This window comes from Amblyomma americanum, chromosome 5 (assembly GCF_052857255.1).
Source record: "Amblyomma americanum isolate KBUSLIRL-KWMA chromosome 5, ASM5285725v1, whole genome shotgun sequence".
Lineage (NCBI taxonomy): Eukaryota > Metazoa > Arthropoda > Arachnida > Ixodida > Ixodidae > Amblyomma > Amblyomma americanum.
This window is the reverse complement of record NC_135501.1, coordinates 5021130-5044756: the sequence shown is the minus strand read 5'-3', so window position 1 is coordinate 5044756 and position 23627 is coordinate 5021130. Positions and strand designations below refer to the sequence as shown.

General features: G+C 44.5%; 1 protein-coding gene across 26 annotated transcripts in view; it reads right to left on the bottom strand.

Annotated features, from left to right (window-relative positions):
* Positions 1 to 23627, bottom strand: part of LOC144132256 (uncharacterized) — a 317492-nt gene that overhangs the window by 257944 nt on the left and 35921 nt on the right. For 24 of the 26 annotated variants that reach the window (XM_077664514.1, XM_077664518.1, XM_077664524.1 and 21 more), the window contains 3 exons: positions 20901 to 21007; positions 3712 to 3762; positions 1156 to 1256 (listed from right to left, as the gene is read on the bottom strand). In XM_077664514.1, coding sequence (XP_077520640.1) covers positions 1156 to 1256; positions 3712 to 3762; positions 20901 to 20982 — 234 coding nt within the window. In that variant the 5' untranslated portion in view covers positions 20983 to 21007. The remainder of the gene's footprint in view (positions 1 to 1155; positions 1257 to 3711; positions 3763 to 20900; positions 21008 to 23627) is intronic. The other 2 variants (XM_077664528.1, XM_077664529.1) reach the window with 1 other exon arrangement.

The window sequence follows — 23627 nt, the reverse complement described above, 5'->3', positions numbered from 1 at the left end:
GCACACTAAGTGATATGCTGTCAATGTACATCGCCTCCAATCACTCCAACTGGGACCGGATTCTACTATTTGTTACATATGCCTACAACACCAATGTTGAAGCAACCATCCTGCCCTACCGTCCTGACACCTCGGAATAAACCTCGGTTTCAGAAGCTGCCCGGCACGCTGAAGAATGCCACCAGCTGGCCCGTTCCCTAACTTAAAAAGAGCAGTGTCACAAGAAAGCACGCAGTAATAATAGTCACCTTCCTTCCCGGTGCGCATGTCTAGTACCTTCGACTTCAGCGGGACTGTCCAGCAAGCTGGTTGACAATATCACGAGCCCTACTGTGTTATCTAACAGATTTTCCTCGTCAACTACCTCGTTGAACCTTTATCCCACTCCAGTGACCTTCGCCGCCCTGGACATGAGCTCGTACATGTCGACGACCTGAGGTCATACTGTGACCCCGCTGTCCTTTCTTCGCCATGAGTTGCCAGGGTGGCTCCCCCTTTCCTGCGGGGGCCAGACTGTAGTGAAGTTGGGCCGAACAACCAGAGACAGACGAAGACGAGAAGGGTGGCTGCCCAGCAGACTACGAGCTGCAACACCAGTAAACCATTGCTCCGTTTCTGGCAGCTACCAGTGTCTTAAATCCCACCGTACACTAGCAATGATAAGTGCATTAACCATCTTTATCTTTTTCAAGCTGGAGAACAACGAAAATACAGCGGAAAGTACAAGCCGAAAAACTGCTTCTTCCACGGTCATTGCTATGATGACAGTATTGGTACACTGTACCGGCGAGACTTAACACTATTTAAAAACAATGACCAGTAGTCATTTATATTTTAATGTATGGGTGAGAAAGCATGAACTGAAAGCATATGCCATCATTTACAACTGACCGCTGCATACAACAATGCAGTGCCGATGCTGCATTTGGTGCGAAGTGGGTGAACAGGGCATTGCCAAGTTGTCAATGCCGTCCATGTAGGAATCACAAATGACACTGTGCAAACACTAAAAAACTTTGCGCGCATGCTGCTTGAAATATTTCCATGCATGCCCAAAGCTTTTGCACACGCCCTAAAACTGTCCACCATTTTTTCATATCCATTTTTTTGTCTGTTCTTCACCATTCCAACACTTCAGCAGGCAAGTGCACTCACCAATTTTGTCCCAGTAGGCGTGTAGTAGTAAATGTCTGACATAATACGCCCACCATCTTGCCCAGGCACGGTACCTCGGACCACCATCTCCCGCCTGAACCCTGCCGTGCAAACAAAAGCAGCAAACACAAGGCTCCTTTCTCCAGTACCAACTGATTAAACTATATCCTAGCTGGCACTGTCTTGCATGCAAGTTCAACCAAGCATGCCTGACTAAAAGTCCAAAGGGCACTTGAACTATTCTTTTTTTCATGTTGGCACTATCTCAACGCTTCTTGGAATTTTTTAAAAATTCATAAAACTCGCAAAGTGAATCAGCAAGGCTGAAATTCCCTTGTTCCAACAAAGCTTGACCTGGCTGGACTTATTCCAAGCTTTTGTTCTTCAACCCAAAAGATGTAGTCAAAGAGTTTGACGAAACGTCGTCTGGTCAAGTAGAGGCATAATAAAAACATAGGGTCACTGACCAAGTCAAAATTTTAAAGAAACGTATTGACGTTTCGGAAGCCCTACGGCTTCCTTGTTCACAATGGGTGAAACCAGGCAAAAGCATGCGTTTATATCTTATTCAAAAATGCGTCGTAATGATCTTGCGTAGTCAGCAGGCAGATTTCCTTGCGTCCGATTTAGTGTACCGGGAGTGGTTTGTATCATCAAGGACTCTAGATACAGGCGTCTAGAAGTGATTCGTTCTCTGGCAAGCACACGTGCCCCGTCCCAATTGATGACATGTCCAGTCTCTTGCACGTGTTCGGCCAGAGCGTTAGCAGCACTGCGTCCTTTCGCCACGTCATTTTTGTGCTGCTGGATCCGTCTGCACCAGTTTCCGGATTCCCCGATATAATTCCGGTCGCAATCTTCACACGGAATCTTGTACACGACCCCAGGATATCTGTCAGGGGGAAGCGGGTCTTTCACATTGACGAGCTCGTTTCTAAGCTTGCTTGTTGGAACGTGGGCAACTTGCACGCCGTACTTTCGGAATACCCGACCAAGTGCTTCACTGATATGTGGCATGTAGGGGATGGATGCGCGTTTTGGCTTAGAAGCATTGGCGACGTCAGAAGGTGGCGGTCGCTCCAGTAGTTTCTTTTTTGTGTTTGCCACAAAACTTCTTGGATAGCCTACTTCTTGGGCTATCCAAGAAGTTTTGTGGCAAACACAAAAAAGAAACTACTGGAGCGACCGCCACCTTCTGACGTCGCCAATGCTTCTAAGCCAAAACGCGCATCCATCCCCTACATGCCACATATCAGTGAAGCACTTGGTCGGGTATTCCGAAAGTACGGCGTGCAAGTTGCCCACGTTCCAACAAGCAAGCTTAGAAACGAGCTCGTCAATGTGAAAGACCCGCTTCCCCCTGACAGATATCCTGGGGTCGTGTACAAGATTCCGTGTGAAGATTGCGACCGGAATTATATCGGGGAATCCGGAAACTGGTGCAGACGGATCCAGCAGCACAAAAATGACGTGGCGAAAGGACGCAGTGCTGCTAACGCTCTGGCCGAACACGTGCAAGAGACTGGACATGTCATCAATTGGGACGGGGCACGTGTGCTTGCCAGAGAACGAATCACTTCTAGACGCCTGTATCTAGAGTCCTTGATGATACAAACCACTCCCGGTACACTAAATCGGACGCAAGGAAATCTGCCTGCTGACTACGCAAGATCATTACGACGCATTTTTGAATAAGATATAAACGCATGCTTTTGCCTGGTTTCACCCATTGTGAACAAGGAAGCCGTAGGGCTTCCGAAACGTCAATACGTTTCTTTAAAATTTTGACTTGGTCAGTGACCCTATGTTTTTATTATAACCCAAAAGATGAGACTTCTTCAGCCCGCTTCAGGGATGACTGACATGATGCAACCAACATGATGCACGAACATGGAAGAAGGATAACTCGGGAGAGGCCCTCGCTATCCGAACTGCACACCAAAATGTGTGCCGGAAGTTATGCGCTTTTGCAAGGCCTACTAGGAGTCTTTGGCCGAAGGCGCAGCCAATAGTAATGCTGAGCGCAGTGGCGTTGTCTGCTGCAAAGCCTGCTGTGCATGCGCAAGCGCACTGAGACAATAAAGAGGGGGCAGCCGGCTTCAAAAAATGTGACTTAACCACTATCCTGAGGTCTTTCCTTCGTCCATGTGCGCGAATGAACTGGCTGCTAAATTCTACCACAAGCCAGCCCACCCTGGATTGCCGACTGCGGAAACGCTTTAGTAAGATGCGAACTGAAAGCCTGAACAATTGCAAAAACAGTCATTTTCCCATGACCGCACCTTTCTTTTGGCGTAGCTAAGGTGCAATACTGATCAATTTTCCACTTCTGGAGCAGACTGGAGCAGCAAAATGTCAGTGTATCAGAATGGTGCAAATGGAACAGCTGGAGCACCGCTGAACATAACACGCTGTCATAGTGACTCAGATATTTTGCACCCAAGCATTACATTAGCACATGCACAGTAGAAATTTTTTAAAAACTTCATATTCTTTGTATAACACTTCAAAAAATTTCCAGCAAAAGCAAAGATGACTGCAAATTTCCAGACACACCATAGTCAAATGGCTTCAGATGTCCTGAGTTGAACTCCACAATTCTAGCACCTGCACAAGAAAAACACCAAATTTTGGCACAACAAACAGTGATAAAAATGAATGAGAACAAAAAAGACAGCAATCAACGGTATTCAAAAATACAGCCTGTTGAACAGGTGGTAGAACATATCGCCCATAGGAAATGATACCAGCAGCACAGTGACTATCACAGGTACTCAAGGGGCAACTATGAAACAACGCATCACCCAGTAATAATTTGCATTTTCCTTGTTACCTGTACGAAACATTTTTATCATCTCTAGCATGTGCTTTCATATTTCACAAGTCTTAAAATAGAACATGTACTCAAGTCTCACCATGGTCAACCTGAGGTAACACGCACAACTCACCTTAATCGATGCTATAGAAGCCGTTCAGAATCAGTCAGCTCGCTTCATCCTTTCCAATTATTCTCACACGGCTAGTGTTTCCTTAATGAAATCTAAACTTGGTCTGACTAATCTCGCAGTTCGTAGAAATATTTCACGGCTAAGGCTTTCCCACAGCATTTCCTTTCATAACGAGACACTAAAACAGGAATTTTTTTCTGATATACCATCATACGTATCATCACGTATTGACCATCCGCATAAAGTTGCCATCCCAACCTGTAAAACGAATGTGCTTTTTAATTCTTTCTTACCGAAGACTAGCACTGAGTGGAACCACCTTCCACCCCATACCACATTCATTGAAGACGCATCATCCTTCAAGCCACTTATCACCAAGTATGTCATCGAACAAGCATCTGCACCATGATTTTTTGCTTTTTTTTGCCTTTTGCCTGTACTTTTTATATGTACTTTTTTTTCACCCACCCCCTCTATAACAGTCTGTGAGCCCTGAGGGTATTGTAATAAATAAATAAATAAAAAACTATCATGCCAGTAATTTGCTACACATAATGTCGCCAAATTGAGTAAACATTGAAGAGGAGGAGGAGAAACGTTTATTGAAACCAACAAGATTATTGATCGTGTTCAAGTGAGTGACTCCCTCATTCCAGGACTCCACTGGCCATGGCGACTCAACAAACTTGCTGGACGAGCACTTCTTGTCCCACCAGAGCTCAAATGATGTGCGAGGCCATTCGAAGTGTTGGGAGTAGCACCCACGAGATGTGCAAGAGCGTAGCATGTGTTTCAGCGCGTCAGGGGCAGTGGGTACATCCAGCTGTGTCTGTGTAGGTTTGGGAATGTTTGTTTGAACAAGCCTGAGAGTCTTCAATGCTCAGCTTTTTGTGAGGGGGAAGACATATACTGCAATGAAGTCGCTGGATCTCAAGGCGTTCGCTGTAACTCAATGGCAGGGGCAAGAAGGTAAAGGAGTGGGGAGTTGGTTAACGCTCGAGCTAAGGCTTTCCTCCTTTTTTTCCCCTCCAGTCCTGCATGGCCCGACGTCCACGTGATTTGATGGCATTCTTCCAGCTTTGGGTACAGGATCTGAGCCGCCAGCAGCCGGTATTCACCCATTGGTAAAGTTCTGGCAAGCCTGTTTGCGAGTCAGTAACGACATAAACTTCCGTGCCCACCCTGTCGTGGTGCTTGATGACTAGCGCTGCGGCTATGGTTTTCAGTCGCAGCTGGGCTCTCTGCCCAGACGGAGGCCGGGAGGGTCAAGGAGTTGTTTCTTTCGTTAGAGGCGGCTACCGCAAAGAGGCCCCTTCAGGGTATGCTGCCATGTCCACATAGGTTACGTGCTGGTCGCCCTTGAATTTTCGCCACTGTCGGTCAACACGAGCGTTGCGCTGACCTTCGTAGAGTTCATGGTTCGGGATGGGGCTCACCTTGATCGTGTTTCCGATCTCAGGTGGGAGCGACCATTGCCCATCAAGAGCTTCATTACCATTCCAGTCAGGTGAAGGATTGCTCTGCCTTGAACTATGTTCTGCAGTCTGGCATTCTGTGTACCTAGTACCATGTCCGACAGCTCGGCAAAAATGTTGTGGATCCCAAGAGCCACTAACTTCTCGTTCGACATAGTGATTCAGCGCCATTTTGTATGCACTTCTGATAATGGACTCGACTTGTTCTTGGTCTTGTGTGTTTAGCGAGTGGTCATGATACAGCATGCCATACATCACTCTGATGATCACCAGGACCTGGATGAGGTGGAGCATGTCCTCTTCTCGCATGCCCTTCTTGTTATGCTCTTGGTCATCCCCGAGGCCTTAAAGTATGGATGGTGTGCGAGGCTTTCAGGTTTCTCTGGGCCCACAAACCTAGAATCCTGGTCTTGTTGCTCTGTGGGATCTTCTCACTCTCTATATAGAGGATCAGCCAGGGGACATGTAGATTCCTCCTCCATGCACCCAAATCGCCTCGGACTTGTCAGGCGCACAACGCATCCCACTTATGGCTGCAAATCTCTCCACGGCCATCACGGCCTGCTGAAGGGCCGCCTCTTGCAGGAACAAGCTCTTTGTGGCCCAGGTGACATCGGCATACAGGGCATCACCCAGGTACGAGGCGAGAAGTTTCCACACCAAGCCAACAACATTGTTGTTGCAATAATTACCACAATTTTATAAGCAAAATTTCCCCAAATGATGCCTTCAGTGGCATTAACGCAATATGAAATCCTACAACCTTTCTCTCTGAAGTTCCGAGACTGATTTATTTTCTTCTCTAGAAACAATTACCCGAAACAAATATCAGTCCATGTGTGTAGCACCATCTTTTAGTGCTAACATGTGCTATTTTTGTTAACTGCACTGAAAAACTCGTCATCCACCAGTGTGGACGGTATCAACACAAAATTGGTGAAAAATACTAAACATAAGTGTAGCCTTTTCTTATCACTTATATTCCAGGAATCACTCAACACCGGTTCATTTCCACATCACTGGCAGGTGGGCAAGGTCATCCCAGTCTTCAAGAAAGGAAGCCGATCATCGCCAAGTAACCACCGCCCCATTTCCATAACAAGCGTCTCTTGTAAAATAATGGAACATGTATTATACTCGCATATTGCTAACTTTCTAACAACCGTCAATTTTTTTCACCCAATTCAGCATGGTTTTCGCAAAAATCATTCCTGTGACACTCAACTTGCTCTTTTTTTGCACAACTTACATTTAAACCTAGATAACAACATCCCGACTGACGCATTATTTTTAGACTTCAAAAAAGCGTTTGATAAGGTCCCCCATGGTCCGTCTCCTGTTCAAGTTATCACGTCTTAATCTTCATCCATGGGTTCTAAACTGGATTCGAAGGTTTTTCGCCAGCAATTCGTATCTGCCAACTCACACCCTTCGTCCTTAACACCGGTGCTGTCAGGCATACCGCAAGGTGCCATACCTGGGCCACTCCTATTCTTGATATATATTAATGACCTACCTTGTAATATTTCTTCTAATATCCAACTCTTCGCCAATGTTTGTGTCCTTTACCGAGCAATTACTAACTCTGCCGACCATTTGACATTACAAACTGACCTCACTCACTCACATACAGGACTGGTGTAAATCTTGGCTGATGTCGTTAAATGTTTCTAAAACCGTGTTAATGTCTACTCACCGTCGTCGCAATTATGTTGAGCCCAATTATACTATCAATAACATGCAGACTACATCTGGAACATTCAAATATCCTGGTGTGCATATCTCCCACGACCGAACTTGGACTTCTCATGTTAACCACATAAACTCTGCTAATTGTGCGTTAGGCTATTTACGTCGTAACCTTTTCTCGCTCCAGCTTCTATTAAACGGCTTGCTTTTCAAACTTTTGTGCGACCCAAGCTGGAGTATGCTAATGCTATTTTCGACCCACACTACAATAATCTTACTAACGTCCTCAAGTCGGTTCAGAATCGCGCGACACGCTTCTTACTGTCTATTTATTACTACAATGCCACCATCTCCGCACTAAAAGCGCAAATAAACCTACCCCCCTTCCCCCCCCCCCCCCCCCCCCTAGCTTGGGCCGTAGAATAGCACGTCTTAACCTTTTTCATAAATTTTTCCATTCCTTACCTTTTGATAACCCCTACATAATAAAATCCCATCGCATTGCCCACTTTCGCCATCAAAATACAGTGTTTCCCCCAAGAGCCCATTTTGTGACCTTTCAGCAATCATTTTTCCTACGTACAGCGCGAGACTGGAATTACCTGCCCATCAAAGTTGCCACTATCATCAACCCACAAGCATTCACGCGGCTCATCGAAAACCCCTCATCATAATTTATTACCTTTGTTTGCCATAACCACCCATTCCCTCATGTAATGTCTCGTTTGAGACCTTTGAGGAAATGAATGAATGAATGGACACCAATGGGTAATTACTCCCTTATTACAAATCTACTCCACCATGGGGGATTCCCCTAAACATTTGACCAAATATAACTTGCGTTATAACAGGTTGTATGTAAACGAAAAATGTTATGTATATTGCACAGAAACTTATGCGGTATGTGAACTAGATGCACCAAACGCACGTGCCTCTGACAGCGATGCACCAAGCTCACCCACTTCAACTTCGCCATCTTTTTCGGCATAGGAAAACGTGGTCTTTCAGGCATTACCTAGTCCAGATTACTTGTTCCTTTTTTGCTAGCATTAGGAGCATTTTAAATAAGCGTGATTCATTGTCATCTTTAGCCGACACGTGCGTTACCAATGTGATTATCGTGACCAAAACGTAGTTGTCCGAGAAAGTTGATTCTCGGGAACTGTTCATTTCTGGAAAAATTACGTTTACAGATGTGATCAGTGCGGATGCTTAGCGGGTGGTGTTTTGATCACTGTATTAGATGAAATTTTGTCCTGTAACGTTCCCGTAGATTGTTCGCTGGAATTTATTTGCATTTGTATCCATCGAAATCATAAGGATGTTGTATTTTGCGTATGCTACCAACCACCTAGCCTGCAGCCTTCCTTCTGTGACTACCTATGTGACGCTATCAATTCGGTCCTTTCTAGATTTACGAGATTTCTTTTATGTTTTATGTTATGTCCTCTCTAGATTTCTTTATGTTTGTTGTGATTTCAATATTCCCGCAATTTCATGGAATAGCCCCTATTTTCATATCTCATCTGCTTCATGAGAATGTTCTGCATTTATTCTGTGTTCAATGTTCAACCTTGTTCAGAACATAAAAAACTCACCCGTGTTACCCAGACCTCTGCCAACATACTCAATCTTGTATTAACCACCTCTCCAGAAACTATATCCTCAATTAACTTTCTTCCAGGCTTAAGTGCCCATAAGGATTCATCCAACTATGCCGTCATGCTCTCCCAGGCCTTTAAGACGGTATAAATTACTAAGAAACTATAACAAGGCAGATTTTTAAGCCATTAATTAAGAACTGGAGCGCTTTGCTAATGCCTTCTTTCTGCAGTTCTGGGGGCATTCCATTCACAAAAACTGGCGCATTTTGAAAGCGAAATTGAACGAACTCAATGAAAAATTCATTCCCATTCGCCGCGTTTTTGTTCTTAACAAGCACCTTGGTTTAACTTATCGCTAGAGCGGCCACTAAACAAGAAAAAACGCATCTACCGGCGCTTAAAGTGTACAAGCATTTCTGGTAAATGGCACCATTATATTACTGTTGCGTCACAGTACAAGCAGGCCTTGCACCTCGCTAAGCATGCTTTTTATCATGACATATTGCCTGACTAGCTTGCTTCCAAAGCACAAAAATTCTGGAACGTCATTATTATGCGCAAAAAGAGATATTCTACTTCACTCCCAAAATGGTGCCCCGGTTCCACCTGACAAGTGTTGTGATGTCTTGAATTATGCTTTTTTTTTTCATCTTTTACTAACACTGTGCTGTCTACTTTACCTGACACTGTGGTTTCAGAACTGGTTCTGATGGAGCCAATTACTGTCACTGATGACGGGGTTGCAAAGCTAAATCAGAAAAGGAAGCTTGCATCAGCTTAGTTAAAAACTTTGCGCAGAATAACACAGGACGGGAGGGAGAAACACGCACACACACACACACAAGCGCAAACTTGCAACTGCATTTTCAGAAAAGATACACCGCCTTAAGAAGCAGAGAGGGCGCAAGCGCACAAAATTCAGAACATCACGTGTGGGAAGAAAAGAGCACGCTCATAGATACAGCAAAAATTGCATCAAGAATAGGCACATGCAGAATCTTATCAGAACTAATCGGATTTGAACAACAAAAGCAGGCTATCCATTGCGGAGAAAGGCGAGTTCTTTTTTGAGAAGGGCCACCGAAGCCTTACTCACGCAGCCTTCCGTGGTGCTAATTTCAAGGGCCTCTACAATTTCCCGGGCCATCTTATCGGAAGCTCGCCCGAGAACAACAGTGGAATGGAGGAAAGGACGGCACTGCTGTTTCTTCTTCTTATTCCTGTCAGTATAGTGTTCGCATTTGAGGCAATGCAAAGACAGGTTCGAGCCGGCACTTGCGCCCAGAGAATTGGCATGCTCTCTGAGCCTGTCATTGAGACAGCGCCCTGTCTGGCCTATGTACACAGACCCACAGCTGAGCGGAATCTTATACACCACCCCAACAGTGCGAGGTACAAACTGAGTTTGGTTTGATTACACATTTGTTCTTTGCCATTTTGCTTTGGCACCCGCTGGTCATGGCGCACAGGCGGGACAATTTCAGGGGGGTTGTAAAAACGACATAAACTCCGAACTTATTAGCCAGCCTCTTGACATTGTGCGATAGCTTGTGCACATAAGGAATGACTTGAAAAGGTCTTTTTTTCTCTTGCCAGCGTGGGGTGAGTAACATCGACGGCCCTCTCAAGCCTACTAAATTGTTTGAGCATCGACTCCGCCACAGAACCTATTACTGGTCTCGGGAATCCGGTTTGCTCCAAACGTTCAACCTGGTGGTCAAAACTGGATTCCACCGTATGCGTGCATGACTTTGAAAGGGCTGATCTAAGACAAGAAGACACAATGCCACGTTTTACGAGCTTAGAATGAGATGAGTCATATGGCAACAATGCTTTCTTCGAACGCGGCATCTAAGCCCAACAAAGGTGTTTGTCAATACTGAAAAATAATTTTAGATCTAAAAATTGCAGACAGTTGGCCTGTGGTAGTTCAAGAGTAAAATTCAGAGTCTTGGAGCAAGCAAAAAAATTCCTCAAGACTGAGTCAGCAACCGTAGAAACGTCATTGTTCAAATCTAGTTGTAGAAGTACTAGAAAATCATCAACATATCTAAAAATACCAACAATGCTTTGGTTGTCAAGATCAGCCTTCAAGTCTCGGTCAAATTTAGCTAAAAATATCGCATAAAACTGGCGCGACACAAGAGCCAATACATATCCCGCGTTTTTGAACATAGTACCCATTCTCAAACCTGACTACAATCGAATTCAAGTACACGCTCAATAACTCTAAAAAGCCAGCCAATGAAACACCACATAAGTTTTGAAAAGCCACTGCGCCAGTCTCTTCTATGCACTCACGGACGGCCAAGAAAAGTTCCTCGTGCGGCACCAAATAAAACAGTTCCTCAATGTCCACCGAAAACCCAGAGTTATATCTTCCAGCGTCCTCTCGAAGTTGATTTACCAGGGTATCGGAACTGTGAAGCTTCAAAGGATCATCAATCACAAGCGAGCTCAGGTGACTCGGAAGATACTTGCTAACCAGTGCCTGCCAGCAGTCTCTCTCCGTGATAATGGCACTGAAAGGGTTCTGGGGTTCGTGTGTTTTCACTGTGAAAAACACATTCAACGTATCTGACTTGCATTCCTTCACGGCTTTTATCAGCTTCTCCATGTTCAGATCACGCAGCAGCGCCACAGCCCCGGCCTTTAACTTCTGCGGTTTCTGCTTGCACACTCTGAAGTTCTTCAGCACCGCTGTCATGGCCTTTCTCCCTCCCGTCCTGTGTTATTCTGCGCAAAGTTTTTAATTATGTCGCTACACCAACTGGCCCAACGTTCTACCCTATTATTTTGTATCAGCTGCAGGGGTCAACAGCATCAATTATAAGTATCTAAAAGTACATGTTTATATTTATCCCTAATGTCCGAAATTTTTACAAAGTCCCTCCTCAGCACATCACTACCTGACAACTGGAGGATTGGCGAGCTGGTTCCTGTCCACAAATCTGGTGACGTTCATGATCCTTATTAATAACTACAGACCTATTTCCTTAACATTAATTCCGTGCAAGCTCCTTGAACATATTATCTATTCACACCTTGTTGACTATCTGGAATCTAATTCATTTTTTGCAGACTCACAACATGGTTTTCATAAGTATCATTCCTGCGAAACAACGAATTGCATTCACTAATGATTTGATTTCTACTCTTGATCGCTCATCTCTTATTGACTGTATATTTATCGGCTTTGCAAAAGCTTTTGATGCCGTCTCACACCAACTGTTACTTTCTAAGCTAAGTAAACTAAATATTGATAGTGCTATCCTAAAATGGACTGAGTGTCTCTTAAGTAATAGGCACCAATATGTCACTGGTAATCATGACTCCCGCAAATTTCCTGCAACATCTGGCATTCCACAAGGATCAGTACTAGGACCTCTTCTTTTCCTAATCTATATTAATGATCTTCCGTCTTTAGTTACTTCCAAAATAAGGCTTTTCGCTGTCGATTGTTTTTATACAGAGAATTTACTAACCTAGGTGATGCATGTGCTCTTCAAAATGACCTGAAAAATATTGAAACTTGGTGTAATACCTGGCTTATGAGGCTAAATCTTAACAAATGCAAGGTGATGAGAATCATATGCATGACTAAACAAACAATATCGTGCTCATACTCCCTTGATGACACCTCCCTCAACCAAGTTAACAAGTACCTCGGTGTTCAAATAACAGATTAGTTTCTTGGAAGGCACACAATGAACTGCATACTTGGTTTCATCCATCGCAACTTTTCCCTGGCCCCTGCCCTTCTAAAACTGCTGCAGCATAAAGCTCTAGTGCGCTCGAATATATATATATATATATATATATATATATATATATATATATATATATATATATATATATATATATATATATATATATATATATATATATATATATATATATATACTAAAAGTGATTTCTGTCAATATAATATAAAATCTCCAAAAATTGAATATATATATATATATATATATATATATATATATATATATATATATATATATATATATATATATATATATATTCTGTTCATTTGTTTCGTTATATTAACCACTACTCTCTGTAACACCTGACTGGCCCTGAGAGCAATAAAATGAAATGAAATGAAATGCTGGGGTGCAAGTTCAGCTCAGAAAGTTCTCAATAACAAACGTCAATGGGAAACTTTGCTGAATGATTTAGCAAGTCTAAAAGAATGGTATCAGTCTGGACATGCAGATCGTGAAGAAAGACAGTTAACTGTATGCTACAGGAAAACTTCTTGAAAAATCCATGTTGTACAGGATGAAGACATTTGTTAGCATCCAGGAACTGCGTGGTTTCAAAGTAGATTATATCATCATCAGCCTAACTACATCCACTGCAGGGCAAAGGCTGTTCTTTGCCAGCTGTGTCTACCCTTGCCAGGTTCAGATTCCAATGAAGGCCTGTCTGGAGCCAGAGATTCCCTCCGCTGCGTCAGAGGTCTCGCTGCTGCCTTCGTCAGTTGCTCCGCAGCCGCTGGTGACTGAGGGTCAAGGTTTAATTGGTTTGTTCATATAAGAGGTTGTGGCCAACTACTACACCAGGGTGGCCAAATCCTGTTCCGGTGACGGAGTATGTTGTCGGTTCTGGTCACCGAGATCAGGCCGCACCCCAAGCCTGTTTATGCAATTCCATCAACAAGCAGAGTTTGTTGAAGCGACAGCTTCACTGTGCCATGTAAAGCCAAGTCACTGGGCCGAGCCAGAGCCTTTAATGCGCATGCACCGAGCAGCAAGTGCGCCGCGTCAGGGTTGCACTGCTGTCGCCGAATCCGGAGCCTCGCTGCACGCATCACGCATGCGCAGTAGCTACAAGTGTGCTGCACATGCGCAGTTGGGCAACAGATGCGCGTCATTGCTTGGCCACTTCATAAACAGAGGATGCGAAGCGCTCGTTCTTCAGATGAACGATGGGTGAAGAAGCGCAGAGTCCACGTGTATACTATGACCGACGACAGCGACTGCGGGTAGCCACACTGACCGATCCCAAAGGTGTCGCGTGGTATAAGGTGAGTCGACAACGAGCCCAAGAAGCCAGGAATGCCAAGCGCGGCTCAGGCACCGGAACAAGGAACGGAACGACTCGCCAAACGACGCCGTCAAAAAGCGGAGAAACAGCAGTGACATCCGCGAGCAAATCAAAGTCTTCTTCGGGTCAGCTATCGTGTGCACACTAGGTTTAAACGGAGCTAAACAATCAGCATTTTTTTTTTTTCAAACCCAGTGGAGAATAGCGCGGCGGCACCGCGATCCAAACCCCAGTTCTCTTGAACACAAACAGACGCTCTACCTCCACACCATCACTGCATCGCTAGCAGATAATATGCTCCATAATTTTACAGGGCATACTTGTGAGCAAGATAGGATGATAATTTAATGGTGAATTTTTTTTACCAGATTTGTAGGCTGAAACGACCTTTCACTTCTTCCAATGATCAGGTATGGTGCCTGTGGAGAGCGGCTAAGCAAACAGTAACGATAGGTGCCCTTTAAAAGTTTAGAATTTATTCCACCAGTGCCTGCCAAAGATGAAAGTTTAATTTTTATCTATTAGACACAATATTCCATTAGCGGACACATTGGTTACAGGCATGGTATGGGGAATGGTAGTAGACAGAATAGGTAACGGCGTATCAGGCTAGCGATACGCCGTTGAAAACTGAGGAAAACAAAGGAAAAAGCAATTGAAAAGATATTAACACATTCAGTTTTACTGAATGGCTCTCCTGAATCTTTATTGAGGGTAACTGAACGTGCATTATTAGGGTTTATAACCTGCTTGAACGTTTTTGAGCTACTTTCCAGGATTCTCAGCAATTCGTCGTGATAAACGTATCGCTTAGCGTTTTTGATTGCTGATAAATGCAAGCTCTCAGTGGCATAGTATTTGTCCCATGCGCAGATACCAGGAATGCTTTTAGCTGCGCGGAATAGGTGGTTCTTTTTACTTTATAGTTTTTTCAGTGACTTAGTGAACCACGGCTGGTTTCGACTGTCATGGGAGTTAAGCTTTTGTTTAGATATCAATCTGTTTTCCTAAATAGATCAGCTTTGAAAAGTTGCTTTAAGAGATGAAAAGAAGGCATGGAGCTCGCTGTTCATTGCTTCATCGTTGCCTTTATCATACAGCCGGATTGTCATTCCTGGACTGTGGCGCGAAAAAAGATAGAAGTTAAAGACTGTGTAGATGACAAATCTATACAGTAGCCAATGTAATCAGAACGTTTATGAGAGAGACAGTAGGGCGCAGCAATGCGTCATCCTGTCAGTAATAAAATAGACAGTAAAGAAAACCTTAGGAGCAAAGAGGGAAAGCAGCTGGTGAGGATCAGGTAACGACAGATCTCGAAGGACAGAAGAGAGAATGTGCTAGAAAAACTAGCCACCCTGTATACGCAATGCTTTATGACCTCAACCGTACCAGAAGCTTGGAAGAACGCTAACATTATCTTAATTCCTAAGAAAAGGGATGTCAAGGACTTGAAAAATTAAAGACCGATCAGCTTACTGTCCGTTGCTTAAAAGGTATTTACTAAGGTAATCGCTAATATAGTCAGGGTAACTTAAGACTTTAATCAACGAAATGATCACATTCATAGCATCATGAGTGATATAGAATAGCGCAGAATATAACCGACCTATAAATATAGCCTTTATTGATTACGACAAAGCATTCGACTCAATGGAAACCTTGCCAGTCATGGGTGTAGAAGAGCCTTATGTGAAAATACTGGAAGATGTCCTATAGCAACTGCACAGCTACCATAGCCCTCCATAAGGTCAGCAATAAAATTCCAGTAACGTAGGGCATCAGGCAGGGAGACACGATCTCACCAATGCTATTGACCGCCTGTTTAGAGGAGGTATTCCGAGGCCTGAACTGGCAACAGTTGGGCATAAGAATTAATGGAGAATACCTGAATAATCTACCATTCGCTGATGACATTGCTTTGCTCAGTCACTCAGGAGGTGAACTGCAAAGCATGATCAATGAGTTAGACAGGCAGAGCAGAACGGTGGTTATAAATATTAGCATGCAGAAAACCAAAGTAATTTTCAACAGTCTAGCAAGGGAACAGCAGTTCACAATTGGCAGAGAGGTGCTGGAAGTGGTAAAGGAATACATCTACTTAGGGCAGCTAGTGGCCACTGATCCGGATCATGAGAGGGAAATAACTAGAATAAGAATGGAGTGGGGTACATATGGCAGGTTGTCTTAGATCATTAATGGCAGTTTACCAATGCCCCTCAAGAGAAAAAAATACAACAGCTGTATCTTACCAGTACCCACATACGGGGCAGAAACGTGGAAGCTAACGAAAAGAGTTCAGCTAAAGTTAATGACAAAGCAGCGAGCTTTGGAAAGAAAAATCATAGCTGTAACGTTAAGAGACCGGAAGCAGGCGGAGTGGGTGAGGGAACAAACACGGGTTAATGACATCCTAGTCGAAATCAAGAGGAAGAAATGGGCTTGGGCAGGGCATGTAATGCGAAGGCAAGACAATCATTGGTCCTTAAGAGTAACAGAGTGGATTCCAAGAGAAGGCAAGCATAGCAGAAGGCAGCAGAAAGTTAGGTTGGAGGATGAGATTAAGAAGTTTGCAGGGATACGGTGGGTGCAGCTGACAAAGGACAGGGCTAATTGGAGAGACATGGGAGAGGCCCTTTCCCTGCAGTGGGCGTAGTCAGGCTAATGATGATGATGGATGACATAATGGCGACTATACGCAAGTGTGTAATGGAGGAGAAACTTTCAGGATGGCTCCTTAATACCACATCTAGAATATTTGCAGTTTCTTTTACTACACGCGTAGGTTCTAGTACAAGTTAGGTAAGATTAATATTCGAACAGATATCAAGGCATTTAATGCCTTTGCATTACATGCCCTGCCCAAGCCCATTTCTTACTCTTGATCTTTACTAGGATGTCATTAACCAACATGGTTGCCATGGTGAAAAACACTTGCGGAGTGCTTTTCAGCCAATCGCGTGGTAGTTTGCAGCTCTGCCATAGGCAAATAGTAGGGCACATTACCCCTATAGCAGCAGGCGAGGAGAAATCGTAGTCCGCTTGCTTCATGTTTGTTATTTTGGTGACATGTTCTTTAAACCCCAAGTATGTAGCAGTTTTATTATACTATAACTTACATCATGTCCAAAAAGAGCAATAAAAATTACTTGGGGTGCCTTCAAGTGGCATAGGATTTCCAAAGGTGATGAGGTTGAGTCTACGAAAACCAAATAGTCCAGGTGTATTTTTATTACCATGGACTAAATTTGCGGCTGTATTGTCTGCGACTGAAATTGAAATCATGGCAACCCAAAACATAAAATAAAAGCAAAAAAACGAACTTTTCCAGAACACCTTTTAGGGCACTTGCAATGGTATTGCGATGAAACTGAAAACAAGGAAACAAGGAAAATGTTGCTTATGATGACATGTCACTGAAAAATGAAGTGTGTGAAGGTGGAGACAGTGAGAAGAAAAGGAAGAGGTCGAAATAAAAGTTCGGAGCAGGTGTGCAGTCGCGCTGAGAGAAGACGTGTAAGAATGCAACCAAAGAAACCGAAGCCCTATACATTGATGTAGTACTTGCGACAGCTGGTCACTCTATGTGGGCGATGCGACGGACCACTGAGGGTAGCTTGGTCTTTGACATGGTGACAGGTACACACTGGATGGACAGGAAAGACCACCTCAGCGAGTGTGAGAGCAAGGAACTATGTGCTAGGGTCTTTGACTCCATTTCGCGCATAGTGATTAAGCGGGTTGTGGGACAGATGCAGTGATGGTGTACAGGTAGAGCATCCACCTTGCATGCAAGAGGACCGAGAATCGAATCTCGGTGCCACACAATTCTCCACCGCGTTTAAAAAAAAAAAACTCTGGATGTTGATGGCGCGCGCTGGTGGCACCACCTGCATGCCACCACCAGAGAAACCAGAAGCTAAAGAAGAAAAGAAGGCCAGAGAAGCAGACCGCAAGCGCCAACAATGTCGTCTAGATCGAAAGTGGGGCAAGGCCTTTGGGAGTGCCACTGGTATGGGAACCTGCGATGCTAGAATCGCAGTCAGCGCAGCCAAAGGCTTTTGCCTTGCCGCACTTTAGACTGGCAAAGTGCTCCCATAATTTTTCTTGTTACCTCAAGAGAAAAGTATACAACAGCTGTATCTTACCAGTACTCACCTATGGGGCAGAAAAACGTGAAGGCTAACGAAAAGGGTTCAGCTCAAGTTAAGGACAACGCAGAAAAGTATACAACAGCTGTATCTTACCAGTACTCACCTATGGGGCAGAAAAACGTGAAGGCTAACGAAAAGGGTTCAGCTCTAGTTAAGGACAACGCAGCGAGCTATGGAAAGAAAAATGATCGGTGTAACGTTAAGAGACCGGAAGCGGGCAGAGTGGGTGAGGGAACAAATGCGGGTTAATGACATCCTAGTTGAAATCAAGAGGAACAAATGGGCTTGTACAGAGCATGTAATGCGAAGGCAAGACTAGTCCTTAGGCGTAGGAGGGGGCGGCAGAAAGCTACGTGGGTGGATGATATTAAGCAGCTGCCAAAGACGGGGTTAATTGGAGAGACATGGCAGAGGCCTTTGCCCTCCAGTGGGCATAGACAGGCTGATGATGATGATGGTGATAAAGGCATATTGGCTAGCTGCATGACAAGTGCCTCGCCGAGGGATTCAGGGATTGCCCTGACAAGGGATTCGTTGCCCTTCCATGGATGGGTTCAACCAAAAGTACTTGATGCCGTCAAGTCAGTATGTAGGGAGTGCAGAAAAACAAGTCTTGCAAAGCCAAAGTGCAAGGTTAAAAAATTGTGCAAGCAGTATAACTTGGACAAGCATGCAAAAAAAACTCAACTTACCATGCTTTTTTACTGCCAATACACATAAAACTGACGTGCCATTTCGTGTTATTCTGTCCGAAAAAAGGTTCTTGGCAAAAATGTTTAGGACAGTTCTTGCAAGAAAAACTAACACAAGTTAACGACCCTGCCAAAGCTGGAGACAAGTGCGTCAGCACGCCTTCAATTTTACTTACAGACAAGGAGTCCAGTTTTCTAGGCCCACTATCAACACGTCTTTTTTAATCACGTCTGCTTTTAATTCTTGTTCTAGAGAACTTTCAACTTTTTTGACTCAGTTTGACTGTGAACGGTTGACTCAGCTTTTGCGTTGCGTTTTGTATTGTTTTGTTATGCGTTTGGCCCCGACCCTGCTTTTAGCTTCGACGTTTACTTAGTGTTCGGTGACTATATTGTTATTTTCGTTTTCGTTTTGCCTCGTGCTGCATTGGCGGGAAAAGGTCGCTGACTGATCATTTTCCATGCGTGCACCTAATGGTTCGTCGTGGTCCTCTCGGTTTTATCGGTTCTTGGCTGACTTCGCGTTACCTAGATATGTATCACTTTGATATTGCGTACTTCGTTTTGTTTTTGTTTTTTTGTTGTTTTTTTGTATTAGATAGTTGAACGCGTTTGCTATTTTCTTGGTCACGTGGGTGTTGGACTGCGTTATATAAGCTGCTCATCTTTCTGAATAAATGTGTTGGTAGTCAGCGCCCTGTCCTGTCCACTTCTGTTCGTCCTTGTTTTTTTGCGCTGCATTCTTTTACCATGACCCTTTTCAAGCTAAGAATTCCGACGCCGTAATTAGCATTCTAAACGACTACTATGACAAGCCATTGAGTGCATTTTGATTGACATCAAGGATCTGTACTACTCGATAACCCATTACAAACTACTGTGAGCGGTAGTGATGTCACTGAAAAACACAGTCAATCATTTTCGAAACAGCCGGTATGTCATTCACTAATTATTCAGAATTGTTTTAGCCTACCTTAAATCCATGCTTACCATGTGGGGAGGCCAAATTCTTATCCAAAAGAGTGCATATGTATAGGTTTTTGTATTGCTCCAACTTTGAGTGATTTCTTTGTACATGACAGAGCGCTACAAGGCCAACTTGAGGACACATCTGCGATGAAAGTTTGTCGTTTTGTGGATGACTGTCATGTTTTTCTTGCTTGTGACCGCGAAGGTTTCAGCTATTCAAGTCGTTACTATCTTCTCCGATGTTCTTGCTCTCAAGATATAACTCACAAGGTTCCTGTAAATGACACCTTCAGATTCCTTGACTTGAGCTTTGTTTTCTCCTTGCAATGTGCCCAACAGTGAAGACCCCAAATGCTATGCTGCACCCCCATTCACTTCACGACAACGGCAACCCATCCTGTTCAGTCTGAATTGACTGGCAGGAAGATAATTTAATCCAATTTTCTTGGCTGCCTACTTCTGCTGGACAAATGTCAGTCAAGCAGGGATCTCCCCACACGTTCAGGACATTTTGTGCACAAAGAGCTATCATGGCTGGAGTCAAAATGTCTCTGAAAGTGTGGCTTTTTCACACTCTGTGTATGCCTTCAGCTCCCCTGGGTGAAAACTGCCAACGCCCTCAGACAGAAATCAAGTTGAGTTCAATCTAGTGCTACAGTGTCATCTTTCAATGCGTTCGGCTGCTATACTTTTCTTCCTCCCAGGATCCCGTGAAGAACGCAACAGCAGTGTTGAAATCAATTATCGTTGTTATAATAGTCAGGCATCTAGATTTCCATGCCAAAAATAATAAAACATGGCCTTTCCTCTCCGCACCCTCAACTTCCGGGGAGAACCCTGACGTCAATATAGCCAGAAAGAACCAGACAATCAATTTTTCACGAATACAATAACTAGACGAAGTCTCCACCTCTGAAATGAAAGCGGTGAAAACAAACACTGGCAAGAAGTGGTACAAGACTAACTGTTAATGTCCCTTTAACAAGTTTAGCATTCCGAGTTGCTACTACTTCACTGCCAAAAAAAAAAACTCAATCCAGGAGAAATACATGCAACTTTCTTTAGCTCATTTTACTGACAAGTGAAATTTAAGGTTGGTAAGTGAAATCTAATTTTTTGGTGCAACTGCTTTGCAACTGTCAGGGCTGCAAAATGATGCACTTACGTTTCCTTTCCGGCACTGAAGAGCTTCTAGGATTGGCATGACTTCCCGATGGCTGGCTCCGCCGAGCTGGCAGCCGTGCCATGGCACAGGCTTAACGGCACAAAGACCTACAGAGAAAAAAAAAACAGAACATGCTGTACTTATAATTTATTTATCCAGTACAGAAGGGAAGGAATAAAATAAAACACAACTTACAACACCTTGATCTAGAAATGTTCTTTTGCACAAATAAAACGACACACGAGAAAAGCGACACACACACACAAGCGCAAACTGTCAACTGGCTTTATTGGCGGAAGGCCACACCTTGTAAAGGCCGAAGGATGGGGTGATATACCATGAAAAAAGAAAAAAGAAAGAAAGAATGAGATAACAAAACAAGGTGCGAAAAAGCCACTAAAGCAGAACGCATGCGCGGGCAGACATGCGTGAGACATGAAAAGAAACATTTGTAAAAATTAACAGCTAGCCGCTTTAAAAAAAGCGATCTCCGCCGCGAACAGAGATAAAGAAGGTTCGCTGATGTACTCGCCACCAAGTTTCTTTATATGATAGGCTTCTAGGCTAATCCGTGCCGTCTTATCTCTACTCTTGCCAAGAACCTTCGTCTCTTCAAACCGGGCCACACATTCTTCACAGTTACTAACGTGCGCAACCAAATGCACGTATTTGTCCTCTCGGTTTTCTAAATTTAGGGCGTGTTCCCCCAGACAGTCATTCAGACAACGTCCAGTTTGGCCGACATAAAACTTTCCACAAGACATAGGAATGGAGTAAACCACTCCAGTGTAACACCGAACGAACGGTTTCTGGTGCTTCTTCAGACACCCACGTTTTTTTGCGTCACAAATGCGTGGGCAGAGCTTTCCCAATTTGTTGGGAGCCGAGAACACGACAGGTAGACCGTGTCTGCTTGCAACTTTTTTGAGGTTGTGCAAAATTTTGTGGATATACAGCACGACCTCAGGCCTAGGGGCCTTTTGTTGAGTTTCAGCAATTTTTGGCCCTGCTCCACGTTTGGACTTCTGAAGAATGGCCTCGGAAACGGCAGTCAGAACAGACCAGGGGAACCCTGCAGCCAAAAGCTGGCTTATCTGATGATTAAAACTGTCAAACATTTGATGTGGACACGATTTTTGGAGAGAAGATTCCATACAAAGCGAAGCTATTCCTCGTTTTATAGTCTTGGAGTGCGCCGAGTCATACGGCAACAACTCCTTTTTTGCGCGTGGATAATAGCCCCAGCAGACGTGTCCTTCAGAGAACGTTAATCTGAGGTCTAAAAACTGTAAAACCGAAACGTCGGGCAGTTCATGGGTAAAAGTCAAACCAAGACCATGTCCGTTAAAAGTATCTAAAACTTCACCTACTATAGAGGGGTAGGTGAAGGTCTTCTGCTTTTTTAAATTGGGAAAGCTCTGCCCACGCATTTGTGACGCAAAAAAACGTGGGTGTCTGAGTCACAAATGCGTGGGCAGAGCTTTCCCAATTTAAAAAAGCAGAAGACCTTCACCTACCCCTCTATAGTAGGTGAAGGGGGCGTGGAACCGGCGACATGGCAATGCCCATCTCAACTGTTCTGCTGTTAATGCAGGTTTTATCTGCGTGCCAGACTGCTGGAGGAACGTCTTCGGAGCCTACCTTCATGGACGACGTGTGCCGGCTCAAGGACGAAAATCACCGTCCTTTTTTCAAGCCCGAAAATCAAGTGTGCCCAGCTACCGACAAAGCCGAACTTTTTTCAACGTTGTGTTTGCAACAGTGTGCACTGGGCGTAAACGATCTTCGGCTACAAATGCTGCGAAGCAGCACTTCACCAGCGGGGCGTGGAACCGGCGACATGGCAATGCCCATCTCAACTGTTCTGCTGTTAATGCAGGTTTTATCTGCGTGCCAGACTGCTGGAGGAACGTCTTCGGAGCCTACCTTCATGGACGACGTGTGCCGGCTCAAGGACGAAAATCACCGTCCTTTTTTCAAGCCCGAAAATCAAGTGTGCCCAGCTACCGACAAAGCCGAACTTTTTTCAACGTTGTGTTTGCAACAGTGTGCACTGGGCGGAAACGATCTTCGGCTACAAATGCTGCGAAGCGGCACTTCACCAGCGGGGCGTGGAACCGGCGGCATGGCAATGCCCATCTCAACTGTTCTGCTGTTAATGCAGGTTTTATCTGCGTGCCAGACTGCTGGAGGAACGTCTTCGGAGCCTACCTTCATGGACGACGTGTGCCGGCTCAAGGACGAAAATCACCGTCCTTTTTTCAAGCCCGAAAATCAAGTGTGCCCAGCTACCAACAAAGCCGAACTTTTTCCAACGTGTTTGCAACAGTGTGCACTGGGCGTAAACAATCTTCGGCTACAAATGCTGCGAAGCGGCACTTCACCAGCGGGGCATGGAACCGGCGACATGGCAATGCCCATCTCAACTGTTCTGCTGTTAATGCAGGTTTTATCTGCGTGCCAGACTGCTGGAGGAACGTCTTCGGAGCCTACCTTCATGGACGACGTGTGCCGGCTCAAGGACGAAAATCACCGTCCTTTTTTCAAGCCCGAAAATCAAGTGTGCCCAGCTACCGACAAAGCCGAACTTTTTTCAACGTTGTGTTTGCAACAGAGTGCACTGGGCGTAAACGATCTTCGCCTACAAATGCTGCGAAGCGGCACTTCACCAGCGGGGCGTGGAACCGGCGACATGGCAATGCCCATCTCAACTGTTCTGCTGTTAAT